At 28.6% G+C, this 27058-nt stretch overlaps 5 protein-coding genes and 2 long non-coding RNA genes across 16 annotated transcripts in view; 2 read left to right on the forward strand and 5 right to left on the reverse strand.

The window, feature by feature from the left end:
* The first annotated feature begins 104 nt into the window (after positions 1–104).
* LOC100866765 (RNA-binding protein FUS) lies at positions 105–5121 on the forward strand. Of its 6 annotated transcripts, none has more exons than XM_012483878.3 (8): positions 105–263; positions 785–1144; positions 1215–1287; positions 2356–2387; positions 3843–3976; positions 4063–4406; positions 4491–4745; positions 4831–5121. In XM_012483878.3, exons 1-8 carry the CDS (start codon positions 251–253, stop codon positions 4868–4870), a joined length of 1251 nt encoding a protein of 416 aa, XP_012339332.1. In that variant the 5' UTR covers positions 105–250; the 3' UTR covers positions 4871–5121. The 6 variants fall into 6 exon arrangements, with proteins under 6 accessions (XP_012339332.1, XP_031771066.1, XP_012339333.1 ...); XM_012483879.3 differs by having other exon boundaries at positions 119–263; positions 2359–2387; XM_031915204.2 differs by having other exon boundaries at positions 119–263; positions 785–1138.
* Positions 5122–5187: 66 nt separating this feature from the next.
* BI-1 (Bax Inhibitor-1) lies at positions 5188–8287 on the reverse strand. Its single transcript, XM_012483889.2, has 4 exons — positions 8080–8287; positions 6087–6388; positions 5641–5966; positions 5188–5530 (listed from the first exon to the last, which is right to left on the reverse strand). Exons 1-4 carry the CDS (start codon positions 8124–8126, stop codon positions 5495–5497), a joined length of 711 nt encoding a protein of 236 aa, XP_012339343.1. The 5' UTR covers positions 8127–8287; the 3' UTR covers positions 5188–5494.
* Positions 8288–8519: 232 nt separating this feature from the next.
* Positions 8520–11300, forward strand: LOC100870856 (uncharacterized). The gene is made up of 8 exons (XM_012483873.3): positions 8520–8916; positions 8997–9228; positions 9332–9429; positions 9491–9682; positions 9774–9901; positions 9978–10179; positions 10256–10524; positions 10609–11300. The coding sequence occupies exons 1-8, from the start codon at positions 8683–8685 to the stop codon at positions 10799–10801; spliced, it is 1548 nt and encodes a 515-aa protein (XP_012339327.3). The 5' UTR covers positions 8520–8682; the 3' UTR covers positions 10802–11300.
* On the reverse strand, positions 10771–12555 carry LOC116413992 (uncharacterized). 2 transcript variants are annotated; one of them, XR_015294558.1, is made up of 6 exons: positions 12200–12547; positions 11902–12116; positions 11710–11826; positions 11342–11454; positions 11155–11275; positions 10771–11076 (listed from the first exon to the last, which is right to left on the reverse strand). It is a non-coding gene; the product is annotated as an uncharacterized LOC116413992 (long non-coding RNA). The 2 variants fall into 2 exon arrangements; XR_015294559.1 differs by lacking the exon at positions 11342–11454 and having other exon boundaries at positions 12200–12555.
* The window catches only part of prage (RNA exonuclease prage), a 43646-nt gene continuing 29138 nt past the window's right edge, over positions 12551–27058 (reverse strand). For all 4 annotated transcript variants that reach the window (XM_086915623.1, XM_086915624.1, XM_086915621.1 and 1 more), the window contains 5 exons: positions 13788–14011; positions 13527–13713; positions 13246–13431; positions 12972–13154; positions 12551–12888 (listed from right to left, as the gene is read on the reverse strand). In XM_086915623.1, the coding sequence (XP_086771749.1) occupies positions 12665–12888; positions 12972–13154; positions 13246–13431; positions 13527–13713; positions 13788–14011 (1004 nt within the window). In that variant the 3' untranslated portion in view covers positions 12551–12664. The remainder of the gene's footprint in view (positions 12889–12971; positions 13155–13245; positions 13432–13526; positions 13714–13787; positions 14012–27058) is intronic.
* mRNA-cap (RNA guanylyltransferase and 5'-phosphatase mRNA capping enzyme) lies at positions 14141–16621 on the reverse strand. The gene is made up of 3 exons (XM_086915620.1): positions 15375–16621; positions 15151–15286; positions 14141–15077 (listed from the first exon to the last, which is right to left on the reverse strand). The coding sequence occupies exons 1-3, from the start codon at positions 16286–16288 to the stop codon at positions 14352–14354; spliced, it is 1776 nt and encodes a 591-aa protein (XP_086771746.1). The 5' UTR covers positions 16289–16621; the 3' UTR covers positions 14141–14351.
* Positions 18122–19242, reverse strand: LOC147656352 (uncharacterized). Its single transcript, XR_015294563.1, has 2 exons — positions 18967–19242; positions 18122–18885 (listed from the first exon to the last, which is right to left on the reverse strand). It is a non-coding gene; the product is annotated as an uncharacterized LOC147656352 (long non-coding RNA).

Genomic DNA, 27058 nt, shown 5'->3' on the forward strand with positions numbered 1-27058 from the left:
ATTTTTTAAGAATAATGCATCTTGCTAAAATTTGAATGCACAAATATCACTGCTATAGTCAATTGATAGTTTAAAATTTCACTAATTAGTGACGCCATCTATCATGGGAGATTTCCGTCTTGTATAGCCAATATCCGGTAGTGGAATACTTCTGAACTCTGACTGTTCATATTCGTTGGAAAGTCGCTTCGTTCCCGCCATTACGTGCTTTTTCTGCCGTGTAGTAACTTGATTACCGGAGGAAGGCACGATGACGGATACTCGTAAGTATAAAAAAACTTTAAATTTTTGTATTAAAAACTATGATTCACTTTTTAATAATATTAAAGTGATTTTTATCAATTTAGAGAAGTATTTTTCAATTTTAAAACTTCTTCTAACTCATGTTACAATTCATTATATTGCCACGTTATATACTTTTTTCAACCATTTTACTTAATTTATAATATTATTAAATTGTTATTAAATTTAAATATAAAAATTTAATCATATAAAAAACTGATTTAAAATAAAAATTGTGACGTTCTTTACTTTCGTACATCTTTGCATAAACTTATTGATCGGCATCCCAAGCGTCTTGTCCTCCTTTTTTACTCCATTTTGTATAATTTAATATTTTTACATTTAATGAATTTTATATTATTATTAAATTTTTATAATATTTCAATGTAATAATATAATATTATTTATATTTTTTTTAATGAAATAATTATTATATTAAATAATATTAATTTTATATTAAGTTCTATATAATATTTCATGATATTTTTTATACATATTTTAGAATACTCAAATTATCAACAACAGGGGTACAATCAGTACAGTCAGCCACCACCTTCTGGTGGTCAGGATACTTCGTATCCACCACCTTCTAGCGGTGGTGGTGGTGGCTACAATCAATATAGTCAACCACCACCAAATAGTGGAAGCAATTATGGCAGTTACAACAGTTACAATTCCAGCGGTGGTCCAGACTATAATCAATCACAAGGTCAAAATAGTTACAACCAAAATAGTTATGGCAGTGGAGGCGGTTCTGGAAATAACAGTGGCAGTAGCAATTATGGTGGAAATTATGGGCATGGAGGTGGAGGTGGAGGAAGTGGAGGCTACAATCGTAATTCTGGTGGAGGTTATGGTGGAGGTATTTTAAATATTATGAAATTTTAAATAAATCATATATAGCATATATAAATAATATATATATTTATTAGGTCAAGGAGGAGGTGGTAGCAGTAGATATGGAGATCGTGGGGGATACAATGACCGCTCTGGCGGTAGTTACAAGTAAGTTTATTTTTCGTATTATTTATATATAAAAATATAATAAAGCGAAAAGAACTTATAAGGTCAATAAGAATTTTAATCATATATCAACAATATTAATCAGTGAAGAGGTAAATATATTCATTGAAGTAATCAAGGTATGAAATGCAATTCTTATGACAGTAATGAAAACTTGTTGTCTCTTTGCAAATGGTTTTATGCCCATTGGGCGTTAATATGTTTGAAGTGTGCCTACAGGTTTAACACACAGATATAACTGGTAAAGGTAAAAACAGGTTGTATGTGACAAATGACGTAAAATGGTTATAATGTCTGGTAATATTGATTCTATACTATTACAATAAGTGGTAATATGATGTGTTATATATATAATGGTTTTGTATTAATTATACCTATGAAGCGGTTTATACTGCCACTGGGGCCACTGTTGTCTGAATAGTACTATTTAGGGTTATTGAAATCGACTAGACAATTAAAAGACGTTTAAAATTTTTTATAAGTATATAATGTTATTAAGACATAGTATTATCATATAAGTTGAAGTTTTATTAAATATATTGATGTTTCTTTAATACATTTTGTCTATTTTCGCAATAGGATATTAGTGTTATACTAGTTATACTAACATCACAATTCATGGAATATGATTGATAATTTTTTATTCCAATTTTTATTCTACTGGTTTTATTATATATATATATATATGCCTGAAATATTAATTAATAGTGATTTCTTGTCAATAAGTTCTCAGATAGAAGATTCGTGTACATTCGACGTGAATAGGATAATCTTTTATACAGGATTGTCTTGACCAATTTATTTCTCGCAAAGTTATCAATAATAGCTATGCAGAGAAAACGCATAATTTTTGCATGCTGGACGTAACAGACTAACATGACGGTATACGTGACTTACCTTTAGTATTAAGTAATATAGTGACCACAGACATTTAGACAGTAGGTACATCAAGAAGAGAGGTGGCGAGCAGCATTTGATTCGCCATGCATCGATCGATCGATCAGTCTGTCCATGAGTCAACTCATTGGTATATCTGCTTCTGTGTTTTAGCAGTGGCGGTGGCCGTGGTGGTTATAACAAAGGTAAATGCACCAGACTGTCTGTACTAGTCTGGTGCTATTCAAGCTTTCACTCTAATATTTAAAATCTAAATACTCGGTTACTCGTATTATATGAAAGGGCTGCTATGCAACATTGTTAGGGGGATTTATTTTTTCTCTGGCAACTAATATTTTGCCAGAATTCAATAATGTAATTCTAAAAAAAGGTATAAATACATGATGATGTTATTGTAGCATCATAAAGGCTCTTTTAATCACCAATTGCTTTTTTTAATAAATAAGAATGAATTTTTTATGTTTTTAATACTATTAAATTTTTTATCAGAAAGTTATATAAATTATATTACATTAAATAATAATTTGAAATAAAAATGTATTTTAAATTTAAAAAATTAAATTCTATTTTTTTTTTTTTACATACATACATACATAAAACAAATTATTTAAAAAAAAAAAACTTTAAAAATGTAAGATATTTTTTACCCTTAATCAGCATTTGTACTGCTCATACTTCATTATGTTAATATGATAATATTTTAAAATATATCACAGGATATAATTTTAAGCATATATAAAAGGCAGCTGGTGAATTAAGTATTTACCTATCCCTAATCAGTCAAGGCTTTCCCAAATATACAATATAGAGAAATGGTAAGAATAAAAATAATGTTGCAGCCCTTTTGTATGTTAAGCTGCAACCTTGTGTTCTCTTCATATTGTTATATACTACTAAGAATGTTAGGCCAATGAATACTAATACTTTTGATATTACGCGAATCAAAGAGATATCTTTGAATTATAATTTTATGCAAGGTATTTTGAATATATGTACAATAATAGAAATGATAATTAAAAAAAATTAATCAATTAAGAAAGCTCAAATATCAAGAAAGGTATATTATTTATAGGCAAGATAAAATTGATGAATATATTCAGAAAACTAAAACTAGTATCAAAATAAATGTATGTTTTTAAACATACATAACTTACTAAAATTTCTGATATAAAAAAATACTTTTTTTTCACTCAAAAACGTATTATTTGTGGATAATGGTTATTAAAGAAAATAAAAGTTATTATATTTTTATTAGAATAAGTAATAACTTTTAAATATATTGGTATACTTCAAGAAGAAAGAGAAACATAGTATTTAATTGCTTCAAACAATAATGCTTATGTCTATCTCTATCTATTTTAAAATTATCTTGAATATGAATTGCGGATATATTGGGAAAGGTGTTCATATGGGATTTTCTTATAACTCAAAGAACCGCAATATATTAAAATTCCAAATGGTTTGCAAAATTTTATTCCTCCAAGGTGTACTGTGTTATTAGTTGTTTTTAACCCGATACAAAAGTTTTCCACTTGTTAGTTTAGATTTGAGTAGGTTTAGGGACAGTAGATTTGCAAGTATTATTCCTTACCTCAAGAAGTACTATGTTAGATGAAATATTAATTCCTATCATATTACAGGGGGCTACGGTGACCGTGGTGGTGGCAACGATGGAATGGTTACACAAGAAGATACTATTTTTGTATCTGGTATGGATCCTTCAATTTCAGAAGAAGAAATTTGTCAACATTTTGGAGCTATAGGTATAATTAAAGTAAGTTATTTTATTGTTTATATATTATAAAAGATATATAAATAAAATTTATTATTTAAACATTATATGACTTTAAATATATATAGCATGATAAGCGAACAGGAAAACCTAAAGTATGGATGTATAAAGATAAAAATACTGGTAAATCAAAGGGCGAAGCAACTGTAACTTATGATGATCAAAATGCTGCGCGTTCTGCAATAGATTGGTTTGATGGAAAAGAATTTAAAGGCAAGAAAATAAGAGTACAAATTGCCCAACACAAAAGCAACTGGCAAGGTAATCGAAGTGGTGGAAGTCGTGGTGGTGGTGGCCGAGGTCGTGGAAGTGGTGGTTTTGGAAGCCGTGGAGGTGGCGGTGATAGAGATGATCATCATCGTGGTGGTGGTGACGATCGTCGCGATGGAGGTGGTCGAGGGGGAGATTGGAGGTACCATTTTAATTTTATCTATATAATAATTTTACATATATTAAAAATGAAATATTTTATGAAAAACTTATTTTATGTAAATAGATGTCCCAATCCAGAATGTGGTAATACAAATTTTGCTTGGAGAGATCAATGTAATCTCTGTAAAAGTCTAAAACCAGAAGGTGCTGGTGGCAGTGGTGGTGGAAGAGGTAATCGTGGTGGCGATCGGGGTGGCCGAGGAGGTTTCAGAAGTGATAGAGGTGGACGAGGTGGTGATAGAGGTGGTCGAGGAGGTTTTCGTGGTGGAGATAGGGGAGGAAGAGGTGGTCGAGGTGGTCCCATGAGAGGTGGTGGAGGGTTGGTTTCATATATATATAATTACATTATTTAAATTAAATAAGTAAATAATGAGTAATCATTATTTTTTTTCTTATTATTTCAGCCGAGGAGACAGAGACAGGGATCGTCAGCGGCCGTATTAGGCACAATTTAAAAAGTGATTAAATCACCTATTGATGTATTGTACACAGTTTGTACACAATTTCAACGTATGTACATTTTTCATGACCATGTGTTAAACTCACTATCATCGATTTGTTTTCTCATAATTTTTTATATTCACGAAAATCGATGCATAACATGTAATTTTTGTGTTTTATATGCACATGTAAATGATAATCATATGTGTAAAGTTACATTTTAATAAATAAGACTTCAATCCTGTAACATCAAATTTTGTACATTTAATAATCTTTTATATTTAAAAATATCCTTAAATTTATAAAAAAGAAACCAAAAACGCTGGGAAATTTTGTTTATTGAAAGATAAAAATATAGTACAATAAATTTATATCTATTTATGTATACATGTATATAAATCTAATAGATAATTGAAAAAAGAAATGATAACTAAGTAATTCGAAATAAATACATTGCGTTTTTACAGTCAACGCATGCCTAAAAATTTTCCGAATAATAAGCTGTATTGTTTAAATTCATTTTATCATGGTACATATACGGCTTACATATGGATAGATAAGATGAAGACCTCTAGTTTATGGATTTACTTGAATGGTATGATATTTTACAGCTTTCTTTACTTTCATTTAATCTCTGCGTTTACGTTGATCTTTTGACATTTCCTGTAATGAAAATTATAAATATTAATAAATTTAACATATTCATAATATAACATATGTTATATTTCATAACATATAAAATAATATTTCTATATATAATTATTAATTTTTACCTTTTGTGTGAGAATTATGACGAGGTAGCGGAAAATACCGATGAAATCTACAAATAGATCTAGGGAGTGTAGAATGAAATCTTTGCTACCAATATGGAATTTTTCAATGATTAATTGTGTATCATAAATAACAAAACCACACATCAAGAATAGACCAATGTATAAATGGGCTTGGTAGAATAGGGACCAACGTAAAAAGAGATTGACGAATGAAAATAAAACCATAATATTTAGCAAGCTAATTAAGGTACCACCAAGATACAACCAACGTCCTCTTTCAGCCAAAAGAGAAGAAATACTGAATGATACAAATATAATAGTTGTTCCTAAAAAAATAATTATATTACTAAAAATTAAGAGAATTTCATAACTTACATCATATTTTAATCTTCCATTATTATTATTATTTTTCACATTTAAAGAATAAATTTATATTGTTATCATACCTATCAAAGCAGTTACTATAATACTTGGATTAACATTCATAACTAATTGAAGTAAAGGACCCAGGCCAAGTCCAGAGAAGAATGCAAATCCCAGAAGATAGCTAAGACGTAACTTTTGATTTTTTCCATTGTCTGGTGTGCTGACTAAGGCAAAGAGAAGACCCAATGTACCAAGAGTTGTTAGGAAATTAGCTTGTAAAAGCTCCGAGAACATGTGAATGTAAACTCCTGCAGCAGCTGATAGTGTTGACATGGACAGACATCCATAGACATTTTTCAAATGTTGTCTAACAGGAGGTTCCCTATAATTATAAATTATAAAATATTATTTTCTTACATATATTTAAGACGATATTAGGAAAAGTTAAAAAATTTTCATTTTTATTACTGTTTTTTAAAATATAAACATTTTAAAAACATATAACCAATATTATAATTCATAAATTTGGTTTGTAGGAATATACATATGTGAATGTTTATACAATTCTAAATATATAAAAATTTAAATAATTTAAATATAAATAGAAAAATATTAATTATAGATACATACATACATAGAAAATAATGATAAAATTTGTTGACTTGGATCTTTATGTTAAAATATATATATATATATATATTATGTAAAAGAAAATATAAAAATTTTTAATTTTATAACAATTTACATAATATTCAATGAAAGATTTTCACTTATTTTACAAATATGTTTGAAATGAAGATGCGCATTGATCAGCAAACGATTGTATTTATTCAGGTAAGAGATAAGAAGTGGACAGATAGCTATTCGACGCGGCAAAAATAGCAAATCGGTTATCTATGATTTTTAATAGAAAATTTCATACAAATATATCGATGTATATATTGAAACATATTGCAAAACATTAATGTGCTTTCCTTGGAATAATGTTTCCTAAGTTGGTTGCCATGATTTTTCGATGAGTTAACCAATTTCTTTCAAATTTTACACATAAAATAAATATCTATATATCTTTCATATTGTTACATTTATGTTATATTAACAATAATTTTTTTTTTAATGAAGTATTTTTCATGGAATTTTTATGTTAAAATCAATATTTGTTGTTTTATTCCGTCAAGATAATATTGCATAATTGTGTAGATTACAATTATCTTCGATTTTCCTGTTCTAGTAAATACAATAATGTGAAATCGTGAAGCATCCATTAAAAATATATTATAAATAATATATATATATATATATTAGAAATAACATATAATAATTTAATCAATATAAAATTAAATTTTATTAAAAATTTTAGGTTTTTATATAAATATATAAATAAATATATATAAAATTTATATAAAAATAAAAATATATATAAAATAAATATATATAAAATTTTTTTTACTAATATTTTTTTTCTAAAGATTAACTAAAAATTAAGAATAAGTCCTTCAAATGGCAATACCTTTCTTCCCCATATCCGTTTTATAAAGATAACAACATAATAATTAAAGTTATTAAAAAATAAAATGAGATTTAAAAGAGAAATCAAAATATAAAAGAAAACTAAAGCAATAGGACATTTCTAAAACTACGAAAATATAATTTTATAAAATGTAATTATATTTAATGTATTTGTAACACGTCATGCATACTAAATTCTCGAATAAAAAGTTTCAGTACATAAAATATTCAGATTAATGAAGTTCTAGAATCTACGTTACGTATTTGAAGGACATATAATATATCAATAAGCATATAAAGGAAAACGCATATCACGATAAATAATTTTATTCAAAGATATATAGAAAGATTTATAATTTTTATTAAATGAAACATTTTTTTAGTAACTTCCGAGTTACATCATCGTGAATTATTATATATAAATCTGGATATAAATATAAACAATAATAATGTACCGGTAAATTAGGATATATGATAAAATTAAAATAATGTATCTACAATATCGATAAAAATGTCATTTCATCATATAAATTTTCATCATTACTCGACAAAAAAAGTACTTACAATTTCTTATGGAAAGAGTTCACAAATGTATTTAACACTGCTGCCATAATTTCGTTGCTTTACAAATTACCGGAATCAATACAATTCTCTAAGCACTATTGTTTTCCAAGTAATGTTCTTGTACAAACTGAGAATAATCATAAACTCTTGAAGCAGTCTCCTTTCCGTGGACACGTCAGTGATATTTCTGTGCGTAAATTTCGTCGACACTTCCGATTGGTCGACGTGCCCCTTGAAATTTTACGAAACGTCAGCTTTCACGTGACAATGATAGACAATAAATTGTTATGTAAAATAGACAAGGAAAAAAGAAAACTTTATATGACTAATAGCGTCATCTTTTGGATAAAATTATAATTTCTAACTTTTATAGTTATTATGAAAATATAGATTGATACCGATACTATAATAATTCGTTTTTAATATTTAAAAATTTAATAAATCACATTGATATTTCTTATTAAGATATGATTTTTATTTGAGATTATTGAAACATTTTAGATTCCAATTAAAAAAATTATGTGTGGTACAATTTTCATTTTGTCAGCCATATTGTTTTAAAACCATTGTAAATGAAAAATTTATATTTTGTAATTCGAAATCATGAAAGAAATGTTAACAAATCAAACTGGTTCAGGATATAATAATTCTTTCATTAATAATAATAATAATAATGGAGATTCCAATAATACAACTGATAATACAAGGAGATATGCTGTTCTTAGTACAGATTGGATATCTTCAATTGGAGAAGAACTTGGAATGTATCCCTTGCCAGATTCTTTATTAAAAAGACTTGCAGAAGATGCCTCATATCGACTTAGAGAAGTTTTATATGTATAATTATTATTATTTGCTTTTAAAATTTATATATTTAATTTAATATTATAATAAAACTAACTAAAATTAATTTTTAGAAATGCGTAACAAGATTGAAACATAGTAAAAGAAAACGTTTAACATCTACTGATGTAAATGCTGTAATTACTAATTTATGTGATGTAGATCCAATATTAGGTGCACCAGAATCTATGCCAGAATATCATACTGAAGCAAAAGTTTTTGTTCCTAATGAACGTATTGTTAATTTAGTACAAAAAGTAAATGATCCATTTAATATATCACAGAACAATGTACCTTTTATTCAAGGTATTCTTATTTATATTTTCTTATATACATATATATATACATTAATTTGATCATATTAATATTATTTGCAATTTATTAATGATATATTTGATATTTTTCATAGAATCTGAAATATGTGATATAAGACTTACAGAAACACGAAATAATTATGCAAAACGTGCATTAAAAACATTATTCAATGGATCTCAAAAAACATTTCAGGTAAGGTAAATTTAATTTATGTAATATTTTTCATAAATATTACAAAAAGAATAATTAATAGGTTTTAATTAATGATTGTTCCACTAATGCTTATTTGAGTGGAGAAGGTGTAGTAGACAAATTAATGTCTATTGCTAGATTTATAATAATTTCAAATAATGTACAATACACAAGAGTATCCACAAGGACATGTCAACTTATTATTGCAATTGCAAGCAATGCTGAAGCTATTTATCCATATCATTTAACTTCGGTAATATCGACAATAAGATCATATGAATTGTTCTAGGTGATCTGTGAAAAAAATTAGGTATTTTAAGATCTTTAATATTTTTTTATTATAGGTCAACAAATTAACTGAATTGCTATTGGAATTACTTTTAGGGCAGAATTTTATAAATCCAAATCTTGAAGCACTTTTAAAAACATGCATATTAAAATTAATGCTTCGATGGCCTTCTACTGCTGATAAGTAAATAAATATTATATACTTAATATATTCATTACTATTCATTAATGATTCTAAAATCGATCTTTAATGTTAAAAGATACATCCCCACACTGGAGAATGTGCTTTTAAAAGAAGAAAAAGAAAATATAGATAGTAGTAAGAAAAGAATAATAGCTATGGAACTACTGGCTAGTGTTCAACCTTTAATACTTTTTCAACAAGAATTACAATCTCCACTTTCAGTGCATTCTGTTTTAAAATTTGCCTTACCTAGTTCTATTTTATGGCAAAAAATAGCTGTAAGCTAATTTTAAAGTATATTTTTTTTATATTACTTTTCTTCTAATAGTAATAAATAAATAATTTTAATTATAGCTTACTATTTGTGCTCTTTTAAAATCACAAGCTCACACTATAGACATTGAAGTTTTCATGGAACATTATGGAGATTCTTTATTACCATATTTACCATTTCAATATAAGAGTACAATAAATGAAAATAACAAGCCTGCTTCTCTTCCTATTACTATCAAAAGTAAGATAAAATATGTTAATGTTAGGCCAGTAATAAGTAATCGACTATTATGGGATCGACAAACAGCATTTCCTGATTCTACATTGCGAGGTCCACGTCGAGAAATAAGGTATGAAATTATATATATCATTTAAATTATAAATGAAATTATTTTAGGAATTTTTTTTTTTTTTTTTATAATATTTGATTTTAGATTTGCATTCGCTGGTGGACGACCGGTACCTCCGAGTAATTTAAGACGTGTTAGTTTAAGAGCAAATTATCAAATTTTAAGAAGCGAATTACAAGCAACACTTGCTCTTGTAGCTTCACGAAGATTATTAGTACTTAAAGATAAAAAAAAAAGGCCTTTTAATACTTACAACTTATTGTATAGTTATTTATAAATTTAAACATGGATATATATAATTTAAATAACAATTTTAGATTCACATTTGAATTTTTTTTACATAAACAAAATTTTTTAAAAAGAATTTCATTTTATACTTCAAAATTCACACATATAAATATATTTTAACATTTTCTCGTTAAAGCTAGAAAACGTGAAATATCATTTTTTATTTATACTACAATGCATTCATATAAAGCTTAATATTTATAACTATTTATAATAGTAGATATATTTATATATATGAATATGTACAATATCATCTGTATATTGCTAAAAAATATAATAAGATAAATTCATTAATTTATTTATTTAACTAATAATAAGTAAAAGACTGAAATAATGACTGACCTTATTAAAATATTAATTCTTTTTATTAAAAACAATCTTGTAATTCTTGTGGTAATTTGTTATATGTTAATATATGTGAATTAATCAAACATGTAGTTCGAATATGCATCCTTATTGGTATCTGAAATAAATATTTTTAGTATTAATATTATTTTGTTTAATGTTATTATGATTTTAAAACACATACTGCAACAAGTCGTTGACTCAAAATTTCATTTTTATAAAAAAACGAGTAAAAATCCATTTGAATGAAATTAGTATTTTATTAAAAAGTTCTGTCCCTGATATTCTAAATATCATCTGAAATATATTATTTAATATTACAAAAAATACATTTTAATTGTATAGAAATAAAAATGATAAATTAAAGCTCATAAAAAATTTAAAAATTGAATCTTTTGTTACCTTACTTCTCTCCAAAAAAAAAAATGAATTAATAGTTGTATCAGAAATAATATTATTTTTATAATGAAATTTAATAAGTATCTATATATCTTGAATTTATTTTATTTTTTTCAGTTCATGTTGTAACGATAGATATCAAATGACACACACCTGTAATTCTTAGTAATACATTATTCATATAATCCTTAAGAAAGTTGAAGCTTTATTATTGTTACTAAAAAATTCTAAATATTAAACCATTTTCCTGTTCCAGTTTCTCCATTTTACCTGAATTCATAATGTATTATTAAATTTACAAAAGAAATTAATTTATTATTATTTATTTTTCATTAAATGTTCTACCTGAGAATTTTGTCCAAATTTTTTAGTAAAATTATAATGTGCCTTAACAGCAAATATGTAAGGACTTGTTTCATAAGTAGTGGCAATTTATTTATCAAATTTAAAAGAATGATACAAATGAGATGTTAATGCTTCATTGCTAGGATTTAATATCAAGGATAATGAATCAACTCATGTATAAATTTGACCATGTTGTAGTCTTTCCAAAAGAAAATCTATAATTATGAAAATAATATTAATATCTTTAGAATTTTATTATTTGATATTTAAAAGTATGAAATCTATATGAGATATATACATATTAATATCTTCATTTTCTAGTAAATTATTTAAATCGTTTATCAAATTCCATTCAACTAGGGAAATTGATTGCTGCAATATCTACATGTAATTTATAAAAACATACTAGGAAGATAATATATTAATAGCAAACCTCTATTATTGCAAACATAGCGGTTCGTATTGCACAATTGATTATAAAAGTAAACGAAATGATATCAAAAATAAATATTTACATATTCAAGGTCAAAAAAATTCACATATTTATCTCAGCATTTTTCAAATCTGTAAATTCTGATAACGTAATTTATATCACAAAACAATAAATTTAAATTTATCAAATATTTTCAATTTATTATAAACAAATGAATTCGCGCGTATGAATCTTTTTATTCAAATACATTAAAAAATTATGTTACAAACAATCTTTTTTAAATGCAATTTTAAAATTATTGGCCTTCAAAAAAATTTTACAATTATTTCATTAAGGACACTTTTCTCCCATTATTTGAAGAAATTTTCTATTATCTTCAATGAGTTTTTCTAAACGTTCTTTTGTAGCCGAAGTTTGTTTTTGCATAAGTTTGCGTTTAGCAGATTCGATTGCCACTCGATAACCAGTAACGTTGCGAAAAACCTTTATATGTCTATCTCCAGCAACTAAGATATATTCTCCTATAGTATCAAAAGCTAGACATGTAATAGGTCCTGTAATACAATAATATTAAATAAATATAGATTTATATATGGATATATATAGAGACTATTTATAAAATAGAATGAAACAATACCTAAAAAAATATCTTCTATTGTAGTATCTAACAAACCAGTAATTGTAGAGTAAAAACTTAATGAAGATCCATGAGATATTACCAAAACTTCAGTGTTAGGAGAGAGCATAATATTAGCTACTGTTGTATTTTCCCATTGTACAGTTTGAAGTACATGAGGATCTTCTCCTTTTTCAAATTCAACTATAAATATATCAACATATATAATGATCAATATAAATATAACAGAATTCAAGAAAATATATGGCAAAAATATCATTATATAATTTATTACTTTTTGTATCATATAAACGATAAGTTCCATCTTTTGATACAGTTGCCATACTACTACTATCAGCACTAAACGTAAAATCAAGTATTCCAGATGAATGACCAGCAAGATCAAATGCCTTTGCTACTTGTTTAAATTCTCCCGATTTACTAAATACCACTTCCCATATATTCACGTCGGGAGTAAATCCTAGATAATAAAATATTATTATTAAGACATTGATAAGACAAATTATAAAATATAAAATAAAATGGAATATAAATTGATAAATTATAAAATATTACCAGATGTGCCAATGAAACGTCCACAAGGTGATATTCGTGCTCTATATGTTGATCCAAGATGTAATTCTATAGTTGTAAGAATCTGTCCTTTAAGATCCCATACTATAAGATCATTTAATTTACTGCATGTAATGATATATTTTCCTGTACATGCAATATCCATGCCAACTACATCTTCAGTATGTCGCTAAAAATGAATAATAAAAAACATAAAGTTTGTAAAAAAAAAAACAATACAAGAAATAAAATTTTAATATATACCTTTGAAAATTCTAGAGCTTTAACTGCAGAAGCTAAAGTACCATCTGATTTTTTGGAAATTTTATAAACTTCAATAGTATTTGCCACAGCTTTATGTATAAGAAAAGCTTTACCATCGGGAGACCAACGTACTAATGTCGCATGATCAAATTCAACATTAACACGAAGCGATTTTTTTTCCTTTATTGTCAATTCTTTTGTATACCATAAGAGAACAGTCCTATCTGAAAAATTAAAATTAAAAATTAAAATTTGTTTATCTTAAAATTCCAATAAGAAAATAATTCTAATTTAAGGAAAGCCTTAGACAATTAATATTATCTTATATAATTTACAAAAAAAAACACACATGATTTATTACAAAGTTTCTTTATTGAATGAACAATTTAAGATTATTAAAGTTTTACAGCAATTGAAACAAGTTTGATGGAATATAATAAGCTAGATATAATTAATTGTAAAGCTTGAATAATTTTCATGTTTGTAAATTCATTAAAATTTTACAATAAATCTATTATTTTTTAATTTTTAAATACATTATAGTACCATTAAAACTAAATATAATCATTTACGCTTTTTATTCGGTGGTGGCATAAGATCAGAATCATCTTGTAAAAATCGATGCCTATTAATATAATCTAAAAGTCGTTCGGTTGTTATAGGTTTTATAATACTTTTACATACAGATTGAGCTGTACTAAATGAATTAGGAAATGATTTATCAGTTCTTTCACGCATAAACACCCATTTCCCATTTTCAAATTTACATTCTATAATTGCATTATTTAAATCTTTTATCTGTTTAGTGACCTTCATTCTGTCAAATGGTTCTTTTATACCACCTACATAGAGTTGTCCAACTTTCTGTGGAAGAATTCCTTCCCCAGATTCTGTTACTATTTTTAATCTAAAATCAACAGAATTATGTGATAAAGGTTTCCATTTTAAAACTTCTCGTGAAAGTCCTGGACAATAGGGTTCATTAGCAGGTTGAAATATTAAGCCATCAGGTTCATGACCTAATTGTTTGGCAAATTTTTCACTTAATAAACTAGCAGCCTGTATTACATCCCAAAAAGATTTTAATCGTACTGAAAAGGGTTCCATTTCTTTTCTTAGTTTTCCTTCTTTCATTGCTCTATGTCTGCCACCTATAATTTCACGCTCAATGATACAAAAACGGTCAGGATGGAATCGCAATTTACTAACATCTCTGCTATCATACATCACTACATCATAAACTAAATATCTTGGATATTCTTTACCATCTGCTTTGTCAATCACCATTTCCTATAAAAATATTTCTATTAATAACTGATTTAATAATTTCAAATTTTTATTAATTCTATAAAAAATTACTTACACCATCTAACAATGTATCTTTAAGAGTTCTAGATATATCTCTTGGATGTGGAAAAGTCATTCCATTAACTTGAAATACACTATTATCTCTATCTATAAAATAAATTTCTCCATCCGCTTGAATCAACATCATATATCTATACAATAATAATAATCATCAATCTAATACAATCAATATTACAATATTTCAAAGTCTTCAATGTTTGAAATATATCGCCATCTCACCTGGTCCCATCTGCTTTCCATGACACTCTATATGGTTTTTCATGCAACAATCTAATATTATCTTCATCCATAGAAACTGGTTGAGAACCTGGAAATCCAGTTGATTTCCAAGAACAGATGTCTTGAACACGTCTTTGTATTCCACTTAATTTCCTATTATCTAAAATAGGTTTCACTCCAGGTATACCAGCCATAAATACTGGATTCTTATTATTAAATTCCCGCCTTCTTCTTTTATTGAATATATCTTGATTATAATCATTATCCGTACTTGGACCTTCATCTGTGTCTTCTATATTAGAATCATCATATTCTAAGCACCAAGCTGGTCTTGGTGGAGGATCAGGAGCATCCTCAATATCATCATATCGCCTAAATAATTCTTGAATATAATCACCTTTATATATGCCTGGTGGTCTTACATTAGCAAATTCTGCCAAACCAGCATCAACACTAGTACCATCAGTTTCTACTAAATAACTAATTATAAGGAAGCCAGTTCTATTGAAACCATGTGTACAATGAACACCAATAACTTCTAATGGATTATACGATATAAATTTTTTACAAACTTGCACAAATGTTCTTGTTTGTTCTTCAGAAGGAGTTTCACCATGACCTCTACACTGTAACTTTAAATATTTGCAACCATACGCTTCTAAGCTTTTTTTGTCGTAAAATCTTGTAGTATTAGTTAAATCAATCCATAAACCTAACTTTATTTTCTGACTTTTTAACGATGCGAATAACATATCCACTGTAAACCGACATTCTTCTGGTACTTGACTGTCATATGAAGACGATAATGGAGTTTTGAAAGCAAGAAACTTATTTTGAATTAATTTGATTGCTTTCCGTGGACAATGAAGCCATCGTGGAGGAATCGGACCTTTACTTTCGTTCCAATTTGACATTTTGGCACGTTTTTTATTAAAAAATAAATTTTCTCTTTTCTTTTCTTTTAATTTAATAAAATATTATAAACGCAAAAATCATTTTCAGACAATACGTAAATACGACATATAACCTATATCTTGACAAGCATTTTCGTTCATTTATTCCTTCGAATATATGTAATAGATTGATTTTTTCCAATTAATCATTAGTATTATTAAGTTTATCAAATAGATTTGCAATTAAATTAATGATAAAAAAAAGAAAGATATACAAATTTTACACTTCAATACCTTCCGAGCGTCAGAACAGCTGTTACTAGCGTCTACTGATCGCCATTTTAAGCTTTCACTATTCGACTTTTACCAAACTTCTCGATGAATCGATGGTGCACATCAATATTCGATAGGATCGATTTATTTTATAAAAAAATTTAAATGTAAAAATTTGAATGTTTTTTAAAAATCTTTATTTTATAATTAAATTAAAATAAACAATTTTTAATTTTATATTTTTTAATCTATATAATAATCAATATATAATAATCTATATAATAATCTTGGGAAGCAATCTTAAATATATTTCTCTAAACTTGAATCCACGATTAAAAACATTATTCAAGTATCACTTGTTAAATCACTTAAAATATAAACACAAATGTAAAGAACAAAGCAAGGAATTATTCTTATAAGAAAAATAGTAATTTATCCTTTGTTTCACTGACTTCATACTCAAATAATATTTAACAATTATCCATAATAATAAATGCATATCAATTATTCGATACTATTAAGATATACGAATATACCTGCATAAATCCTTTGTAACAAAGGACGTAGATAAGATTTACGATGCGATCAAAAATTTATTGTTATTTTTAAACGAAAAAATATAGAATTTCGTTCATCATGAAATACCAATTAAATGGCACATCATTATTCATAATTTTTTTTTAGTTACTTTCTGTGTCTCGATTTCAAACATCATAAATCACAAAACCTTGAGGATTCTCCAGTGGTAAGTGAGTACGAATATTTTCTCTCCTAAAAAAGTTATTAGAATCGGATTATTAGAACTGTTAAAATCAAAATATATTCCTAAAATTTTCACAATGATTGTTTTCACTGAAAAAAGCTTCTGTCTTCCTTTCTGAGATATAATGTGTTAAAGACGTAACAATCTTCAATCCATGCCCAATTTTTAAATTCACAAAAGGGATTAGATTCACATCAGAAAAGCATTATCAAGATTACACCACAAAATATCAAATAACGCTTGATCAATTGATTGACAATTATTCAGCCTTTAATTAATCATTAATTTGATTAAGAGTCTGTCAAGAGTTAATTTTCATCTTTCGTGTGTCGCAACACTTTCAATATAAGTATTTAAAATTATTAAAAAAAAAAATTCTTATTATAAATATGGATATCATATTTTTATTAAATATAGAAACTAAATTTCAAATTTTTACACGAAGATATATATCGATGTAAAAACAAAGTTAAAATAGATTTTTTTGGAATATAAATATTGTTTCCGTGTACTTGTATCGATTGTAAATCGATACAATATGGGATATACAAGTATCTTTCTCAAATAACTTTAAATAAAATATAATTACTAAGTATATTGTACAAATGGAAAAGCAAAGCTCTGTCTCGAATTTCTTAGAGAAAGCGTGACCAGAGAGTAAACGAGAATAGCTCATTGCAATAATATCGTATATTAAACACGCTTAATATACGAACGTGTAAATAAATTATTCCCACCAAGCGATTTTTCAATTCGATTTCATTTCATATGTAATTCTTATCTATTCAGTATAATACAATCAATAACATGACACTATGAATGATTGATTAAATTTTTAATCTAGTCACAATTAAATTTAATACATTAAACGTTTATTTTCTAGAAAAAAAAAACATGGTTTTCAAGGTAACGTGTTTTCGACCGATCCATAGAAATATTGTTTGATAACGATGAAAAATCAACAAATTACATAAAAATGGTAAAAAAATATCTCGATCAACATCATAAATCACAAATGAAAAAAATCAAATGAATCTGTTTACAATAAACACGATGTTATCAATAATATCTCGATGTTTTTATTACACATCTTTTCAAAAACATAATATCGTAAACATCTTTGCATGATATTCCGAGAGAGAAAAAATATTTCGTGTTCGTTCAACGGACAACAATATATAGTAAGAAATTGATGTAACGCCGAATTTTATATTTCGCAATCCGCAAACGATGAGCGGCCACGTTCGTGTCTTCCGTTCTTTGATTTCTCAATCGAGCTAACCTACCTTCGGAATATTTGATGTTCCCATCTCTGCCTGTCTCGTGAAAATTTCAAGTTTTCTTTTTTTGATAATTTCACTTGTCGCCACGTGTTTCATCGTGAATATAAAGGATAAAAAGATTTTTCAACATTTTTCCTTTTCCACTCATTGAAATTCGAACAAGTAAGGCCGTATCGTGACGTCTGTATACGAGCAATATAACCTTCAAACGATGGAAGCGTTTGAAATTTTGCTAACGCGACGAAATTAAAAGATTTTTCTTCATCCTCATTACATTTACGTAAAGGAACTGGGCTGGTCTAAGGAGAAATTTTTAAGAAAGTCGATAAATGATCAAATGCCGATGTTAAAATTAATCGGTAAAATAAAGTTTTACGAACGTTGAAACGTTGTGTTCAACGAAGCTACCAATGTTATTCAAAGCGATGAACAGAGATAACAAACAGAGTCGACTTGTAAATTGTAATTTGGAATATTCGCATAGATGCATAAATAAACGTTTCATATCAATTAAATTACTATGCTAAAATATTCCATTGAAAACAAAAGTATAGTTCGATATGTACCTTTGTTCGATGTTTTGCCGTATTTTTTTTATATTTTCCATCACTTTGCGTCGAAACTTCCTGTGTACGCAAGACATCGATAAAATCAATCTAACGAAACGAGTACATTAGAATGTATCGATATTACGTCACAAATGTTTTGTTGGATCACAGGACGATATTAATTACCTCAATAAAATCGTTATCTACGACGAATACCCCGTTATTTATCCATTGTCTTTCCTTCGTTGTTTTTTATTACGCGTGCTTTGTTACATCATTATCACAACTTAGGTCAATGATTTTTTTTTTTTTTTTTTTTTTACCCTATCTATATACGAATTATCAATTAATTCTTTTCTTTGTCGCTTTATATTTTATAAATATAGAATCCAATTATTTTTATCGACGCACTTTCCGTAACGTAAGCATAGGTGCAGCTATATTTAATTTTATCGTATCGAATAATAATAAAAACGAAAATTACACAAAGATTTTTAAAGATGAATGAATTATATTTAGAATCACGTTTGGCGAACGGCCAAAAGATCGCTTTAGCCCAATTCTAATTCGACTCTCGACTATTTTTAAGAAAAAAAAAAAAAAAAAAAAAGAAAATAGCTTCTTCATTTTCGAAACAACTTCCGAAAAAAACAAATTCGAAGATTCGATCAAAACTTCTCTCCAATGGCATTTCGTGTGATCGCGGGCGTGGAGAAAGTTTTCTGCCTTTCCTCGAACTCGACGGCTCCTTGGCCGTTACCCTAGGAAACGCTTCCTCCTCGAGGTGGTCCCCCACGTTCGGCCGCTACCCACGCGTCCTTATCCGAGGAAAGAAAGTTGTTACGCCGCACGAAACGCCGCGGATTTTCTCTCCGCGACCCGCTCCTATCTCCGCCGACATGCCCTGGTTGCAAGCAGCATCCTCTCCTTTTCTATCCACGCGCCGGGGAGTACGTAAGTTTTCGACAGCGATGGAGAAAATTTAATAGTTTAGAATTACTTACGAATTACTTTGATAATAAGTCGAAACATAATAATATTAATTGTCAATTTGAATTGTATTTATATTTAACAGAGAAGAAGGTACGAGGGATTCGTGGAACGAGTTTACTATCTCTTGGCAGTGGTAGATTGATAACTGGAGAGTATCGTAAAACGCTTATGGCAATATGATAACGTAATGTGAAATTATTATACTCCACGGTTGGTGTATGTGTTGAGTAAGGAAAAGGTGCGATTTGGATAACAGAAGAAATAACAGATGTCAACGTGTATTTACAAAGATATACGTGATACGTGAGAAAGTTTTATGCTAACCTACATACTAGAAGTGTTTAATATCTAAACTATTTAGCTCCACTAGACTCACACGACTAAGCTCACGACTAGCTCGATAACGAACACTAATTGAAGTATTAAGTTGCATCCAATGTTTAACTTTTTACTTCACGTGTGACTCTTTTTTAACTTCTTTCCCCACTCCTTTACACCATGTAAATTATTTGCGCTAAAAGATCCTTCAACGGGAGTTACACAATCCTACCTAAGATTCCTACCTATCGACTATGGAGTATCAAATAATTTAACGGTATAGTGAGGCTGTATCGTCCTTGAGGATGCTTGTGAAGGAATAAAAAAAAAAAAAAAAATTACGAACGATCCACATGTGACGAATCGTTACCTTCTATTTCTGCCACATTTTATTAATTCGACCTCGAAAATTTCTAATGTATTCACGTGTTAAATATTTAACAGAGATCGCTCGATCGTTCACCTCGAAATATCCATTTTTTTTCTAGAGACAAAATCGGGAAAAAGTTCAACAACCAGATTATAAAGGCTATCGTATATATATGCTACGTGTGTATTAATAAGCGGCTTGAATGCGGAGGACAAATTTAAAAGAGGCAACGCCTCCGAATACGTCCCTGACCCGCGTAAAAACCTTCCGAATGTCTAGCTCGGGTGAGCGAGCCGTTCGTTTACTATAATTTTTTTCTGGTTAGCAATGGGCCCTGTGAGCATGCGCGTGTGTGCGCATGCGTTCGTCGTACCAACACAATTATCGTGTGACAAATATGTGCAATTGTACGTAAACACACATACACACACTGATGTACTCCGCACAGTTAAACAGTTTTATTTTTAACCCAAAGGTCTCTAGATTTTCGTTTCGTGTTATTAAGCACGTGCTGAACACGTGCTGTTAAAGCGCGCTATTCGAAAAAAGAATGAAAAGAAGAGAAAAGAAAAGAAAAGAATAATTATTATTATTTTTTTTTTATTATCACAATGAATTCTCTTTTCTTTTTCAAACGAAAATATTCCGTTTATTACGGAACCCGCGATAAAAATCTTTCGCGTATTCGCGTATTCACGATTAAATTGCCTTACGTTCTTAGGAAACGTGATTCCTAAGAATTCTGATTGAGAAACGAGAACGATGACGATTTTGAAATTTTGAAAAATAACATATACAGGATTTACGTCTTATTCTAAAGGATATTGAAACGAAGACAAACGTTTTACAAAGTCAACGCAACAATCGAAGTCGTCGATTTTAATGGAATCGATAGACTTTACGCAACGATCGTAGGAAATGTAATAATCCGTCAGTTGTGCAATTATTGCGTAATGCGCACGCGACACGTGGCTTTGAAATCGAATTTTCCCCGATACGGTTCGCTCGATCATCCAATGACAAAAAAAAAAAAAAAAAAAAAAAAAACATACGTTCGCAAGATTACGAAGATCCACGAGAAAATTTCGTAAGATGTTTAAAACGGAGATTATTGTTCATACGTTCTTAGATAAGCTAATCTAATTATTCCGAATCTTTTTCAAAGATCGAAACGATTTCGAAACGATTCATATAGAATAAAAAGAAGAAATTAATAATTGCTCGTCTTTGCTAATCTTTTTCCATTATTATTTAAGGTAAAAGGAAAGAATCGATCGAAACGAAAGAAAAGGAAGGAAAGAAAAATTAGAACGAAAAAGCGTTCTCTAACGAGATTAAGATATGACGTTTCGTCGTCAACACAATTGATCGAGATAATTCTGAATTCGGAAACGACACGATTCTTTTCCTAGCTTTAGCAAAATATTTTGATCGTGGCACGATTCGTAAAAAACGTTCGAGAAAGAGAGGATCGTCTCGAGAGATTTACGTGGTATGTAAAAAAAAAAAAAAAAAAATGAATATGTAAATGAATTATTTTTATTATCAAATAAATCAGAAGGAAATAATTGGTTTGCTCCTCTATCTTGTCGGGATCTTTTCTCTTTAACGAAATTATATTTTAACCGGAAATTACAAACAAACGAATTACAACGCAATTGATCGTCTCCTTATCGCGAAGATAATGGTATCAAAAAAAAACATAATAATAAGAATTTTGTTTTCGTACATGTAATGTCAACGAATAACCGTATCACGATAATCATCGAATATTCAACACAATAATATTTTTCGGACGAATTTCCGAAAAGAAAAAGAAATTCGGTGTATATTATTATTATTTTTATTATTATTTTTAATTATTATTTTACTCGATCAATTTCTCAACAGAAGTATCAAGTGATAGTAAATAAAAAATTTCCATTCAAAAATATGTAATCATCATTTCGATTCCCGCAAACATGTTTTCGTAAGATCGATAATCTGTCCAAGATCTTTTTTCAATGTTTTCATATATTATATTGTTTACGTCATTGTGATGACGTTAGAATAATCGAAACGAAAATATACGTGTTGTATACGTGCCTTGATAACCGGCCTGTAATTACACACTGCGAAAAACCGTATAACCACGTCCATTACGGGAGGAGTCTCGCTCACTTTCGCTTTGTACGCAAATTACAGTTATCTCTTAATCCACCTAATCGCAATAAGGAAACGTGTAGTTCGGCAGATCATCGATTTATCGTGTACGATACGTGCGATGCTCGGAAATATTTGGGAAAGAATTTTATTTTGTCACGTGTAAATGACGCAAATAATGTATAATGGTACAAACAATTTCTTATATTCTGCAAAATATGAGTCGGAGATCATTTGCATTCTGACTTTCAAATACGTGACTCTAAAAGAGCAGAAGATAATCATTAATAAAAACGCGATTGGAATTTGCGATATTCTTTTGGTACAAAAAAAAAAAAAAAGAAAAAAAAATTTACAATTTCAGATTTCCCTTATTTCATATTGTTGCTTTATATTTCGAGCGAAAATATTAACTGTCTACATTTTGTGAATTTCTGGTTCCTTATAAAATTTCGAAAACAACTTTGGGATAATAATAATAATAATAATAATAAAAAAAGAAGAGGGGAAAATAAAAGTGTCGGAGATAATTTAATGTAAATACAAAATTGTTTCCGTTTCAATCGAATAATCGAAACGTTTTCAAATAATTAATTTTTTTCTTTTTTTTTCATTTTTGAAAAAGAAACACATGTTCGGTGAAAAGATTAAAATTTAAATTCTTTGCTTTATTCTTTTCGAGAAACGTATGGTGATCCGTCCTCATAAAATGGATTCTCAAATATCGCTCGACAATGATACGTTTTCCATTGCTGTTTCGTATGGGTTCGAAAAAAAAGGAAAGAACACACAGTCGCTTAACAAATATTTACATTTTAATCATCGTTCGAATCGTAATCATAATATTGTCTTTCGAAAAAGAAAAAAAAAAAAAAAAAAGAATCGTGCAATATGTGTTTTCGACACATAATTCACACCACCTTCCACACCTTTAACCTATTTGCAAACAGAGGAAAACAATTCTTTTTTATATAACACTTGAAAAAAAATTACTCGTCACAAAGTAGATACGTAAAAATATGTTTCAACATTCGTATAGAAGAAGCGCCATCTTTTGCATTATAAAATCATAATAGATCAGTCGCAGTAATAATTCTTCGCAAATTTCGATGGAATATTCCATTATATGATACAGCAGAAGCAAACATGGCGGGCCATTCAACCATGTACCCATGCAAATGGCTTAAAGCGGATAAATATTTCACGGTTGTTGCAACACATTTTCTCTTAAATCGAAAGCTGCGTATCGCATTTACGACGTCAAAGAACAATCGTTTTGTAATCCTTTTAAAACAGATAACGGCTAATTTGTGGAACATGGAGGGAAGAAAGAAAGATGGTTAAGAGGACAGAGAAAAAGATAGAGAGAGAGAGAGAGAGAGAGAGAGACAAAGAGAAAGTAAGAAATGGCGGAAGCAAACGTCCGCTATCTTCTGGAACAAAATGACGTAACCTAACGTATGACTTTTGCGTCTGATGGAACCGCGATCATTTGCGGGATCGTTCGCCAAAACGAAGGCGTAACCATGCCGCTACGAAATAGAAGGCACGATCGAACTTTCTTCACGATCGACTTTCGTGAAAGCTCTCTTCTCTCTTGTTGGAGAATTGGCATCGAGTGTCCCATGTTACACGCTGTTACCTAGAACGTTCGACCAATGCACGCGATTTATTCGACTTGGACTTCGTACGTACAACGTTTCAAATACGAATCGTGGTCTGGTTCCACGGCGGGAATGATTTTTATTTCGCTTTATTGCTATTTATTAAGGCGTTCGCGGGTTAACGATGACGTACGATCGCACGTTGAAGAAATTAAACTTTTTGCTGGCGATCGAGAACATTGTCGACTAATATTTCGAACGGAATGCAAATGTGAGAAAAAATTTGTAATCAACATTGTTAATACAAGTAAGTCACGTTAACGTAACGAGTTGTAAATATTTTTTTCGATTTTTTGTTCTTTTATTTTAGGAGAAAAATATCTATCAAAATATTCACTCGTGTTATTTCGAATATTTTTAAAGTGTTTTACCTTTTTCTTCTAATCACGTATTCTTTTTTTTTTTTTTTATCAACAATTGATACGTTTGTACTATCGTGATAAGCAAAAAAAAAAAAAAAAAAATCATATCAAATCAGCCAATAACTCGGAAATAATTATACAATTATTTTGGTGTTATTATACGATTATATGAAGTTGAATGTGTCATTGTTAATGGCTGTTTATATAACAAACGATAATTACGATTCTTATTCTCAAAATTTATCTCATATTATTTTAATATTGATATTATTATACAACATTACTTATAAATATCAATTAAACACCAATGGCGCCGCGTGTTACGCTAAAGGCATAGTAAAATATCGTATTATTTTTTTTAAATGGAACACGAATATTATTGCATTTCACACATTGTTCGTGATTATTCTTTGCTTATTTTCTCTGCGTTTTTAATTTTCTTAATCGATTTTTTAATAAATACTAAATGAAACAAATAACGTTTCTTTTATTTTATTTTTCTCTTTTTTAATAAAACTCCAGTGTCATACGTCAATAATATCTTCGTCGTAAGGGCAAAATCAAAAACAGAAGAAAAGGATATTGGTTTAAAAAAGATTTATTAAATAAAAAATCATTAAATATCGATAAATTGTCCGTATAAAACCGTTTTATTTCAGTCGATCCTTTGCATTCTCGTCATTTTCTACGTTTAAACAAACAAACGTAAAATGGATGAACCAGATAAACTCGAGATCTTTTCTTATTCGAAAAAAAAAAAGGAGAATGTGTTAAGGATAAAAAAAAAATAGAAGACACGTTATAGAAACTTTGGCAGTGCGTCAAGACGAACGTGTAGAAGATTGACCAATCTTCGATGACGATCTTTCGATTGAACTAAATAACAAATATATATATATATATATATATATATATATATATATGCATATGTGGTGTAAAAAAAAAAAAAAAAATACACGAGACGAAACGTATCACAGGCGACAACGATATAATGAATGAACTTAATAATTAATTAATACTCGGCAGCGTGGAGAAAAATTTTTTTGACAAACCGAAGAATTAACTTTCGTTCCCTCGTCAAAAAAACTTATTCTAACAATATTATGTAATTATATTTCAGAATCGATAAAGATTTTAAATTCCGCGTCGAAAGTAAATAACTTGTTCAACATTTATAATAGCATAAAATAGAGGACAGAAGGTTAAATCTTTTCTTTATTACCAATCGAACCCCCGTTACTCCGTACAATTATTCATACAATTAGAGAGTTCGTTTTTATGCCTAACAGTTCTTTCTCTCTCCCCCTCCCCTCCCCTCTCCTCCCCCCCCTCTTTCTTTTCCTCCTTATTCTCTTTCGCTTCTCCGTCATCGTTTCTTCGATTACACAATCTTCTTCCATTCACGCAATGCCTTTCTTTCCTTTTTTTTATTATCATCCTTACCATTGTTATTAATATTCTTCTCTCGCTTATTCTTTAACGCGTAAATGATCCTTTCGATCGATGATCTTTCGAGACAAAAATATCCGATTGATGCATCTTGTTTGCTCCTCGTCGTTTTCGTTAATTATATACACGACGTGTGTATGCGACGTGCAACTGTACTAACAGGCCACGATGCAGTCATCGACGAAGTTAATCGATGAGTACGTTACCATCGATCGAATTGCAAACGAATTACGATTCCACGACACGAAAATATATATATATATAAACCGTGTGTTTCGTATAGAGAGAGGCTCATTGGACAAGTGAATATTCTCTGAAGACAGAGAGAGAAAAAAGAAGACACGAATTTCGCGACTTATCACTTTTCTTCTACGTGATATATTATATACAGTTCAATAGAATTCGGAAGAATCTGTGAAATACGAAAGATTTAAAAATTTAATGCTTTTTGCTTTTCAAGTAGAGTCCTATTTTTCTTCTTCTTTTTAAATTCTATTTACTAGTGATTCATTCCGTACGTATGTACGTAAGAACACGACGCCTCTCCCAAAAACTGACGATGATTCAACAAGAAAAAAAAAAATAGTCGAAGTATTTTCTCGATACGGTCGCCATCTATTCATCGA

The sequence above is a fragment of the Apis florea genome, unplaced genomic scaffold, assembly GCF_048593485.1.
Source record: "Apis florea isolate Af1SG1 unplaced genomic scaffold, ASM4859348v1 contig_3793_pilon, whole genome shotgun sequence".
Classification (NCBI taxonomy): domain Eukaryota; kingdom Metazoa; phylum Arthropoda; class Insecta; order Hymenoptera; family Apidae; genus Apis; species Apis florea.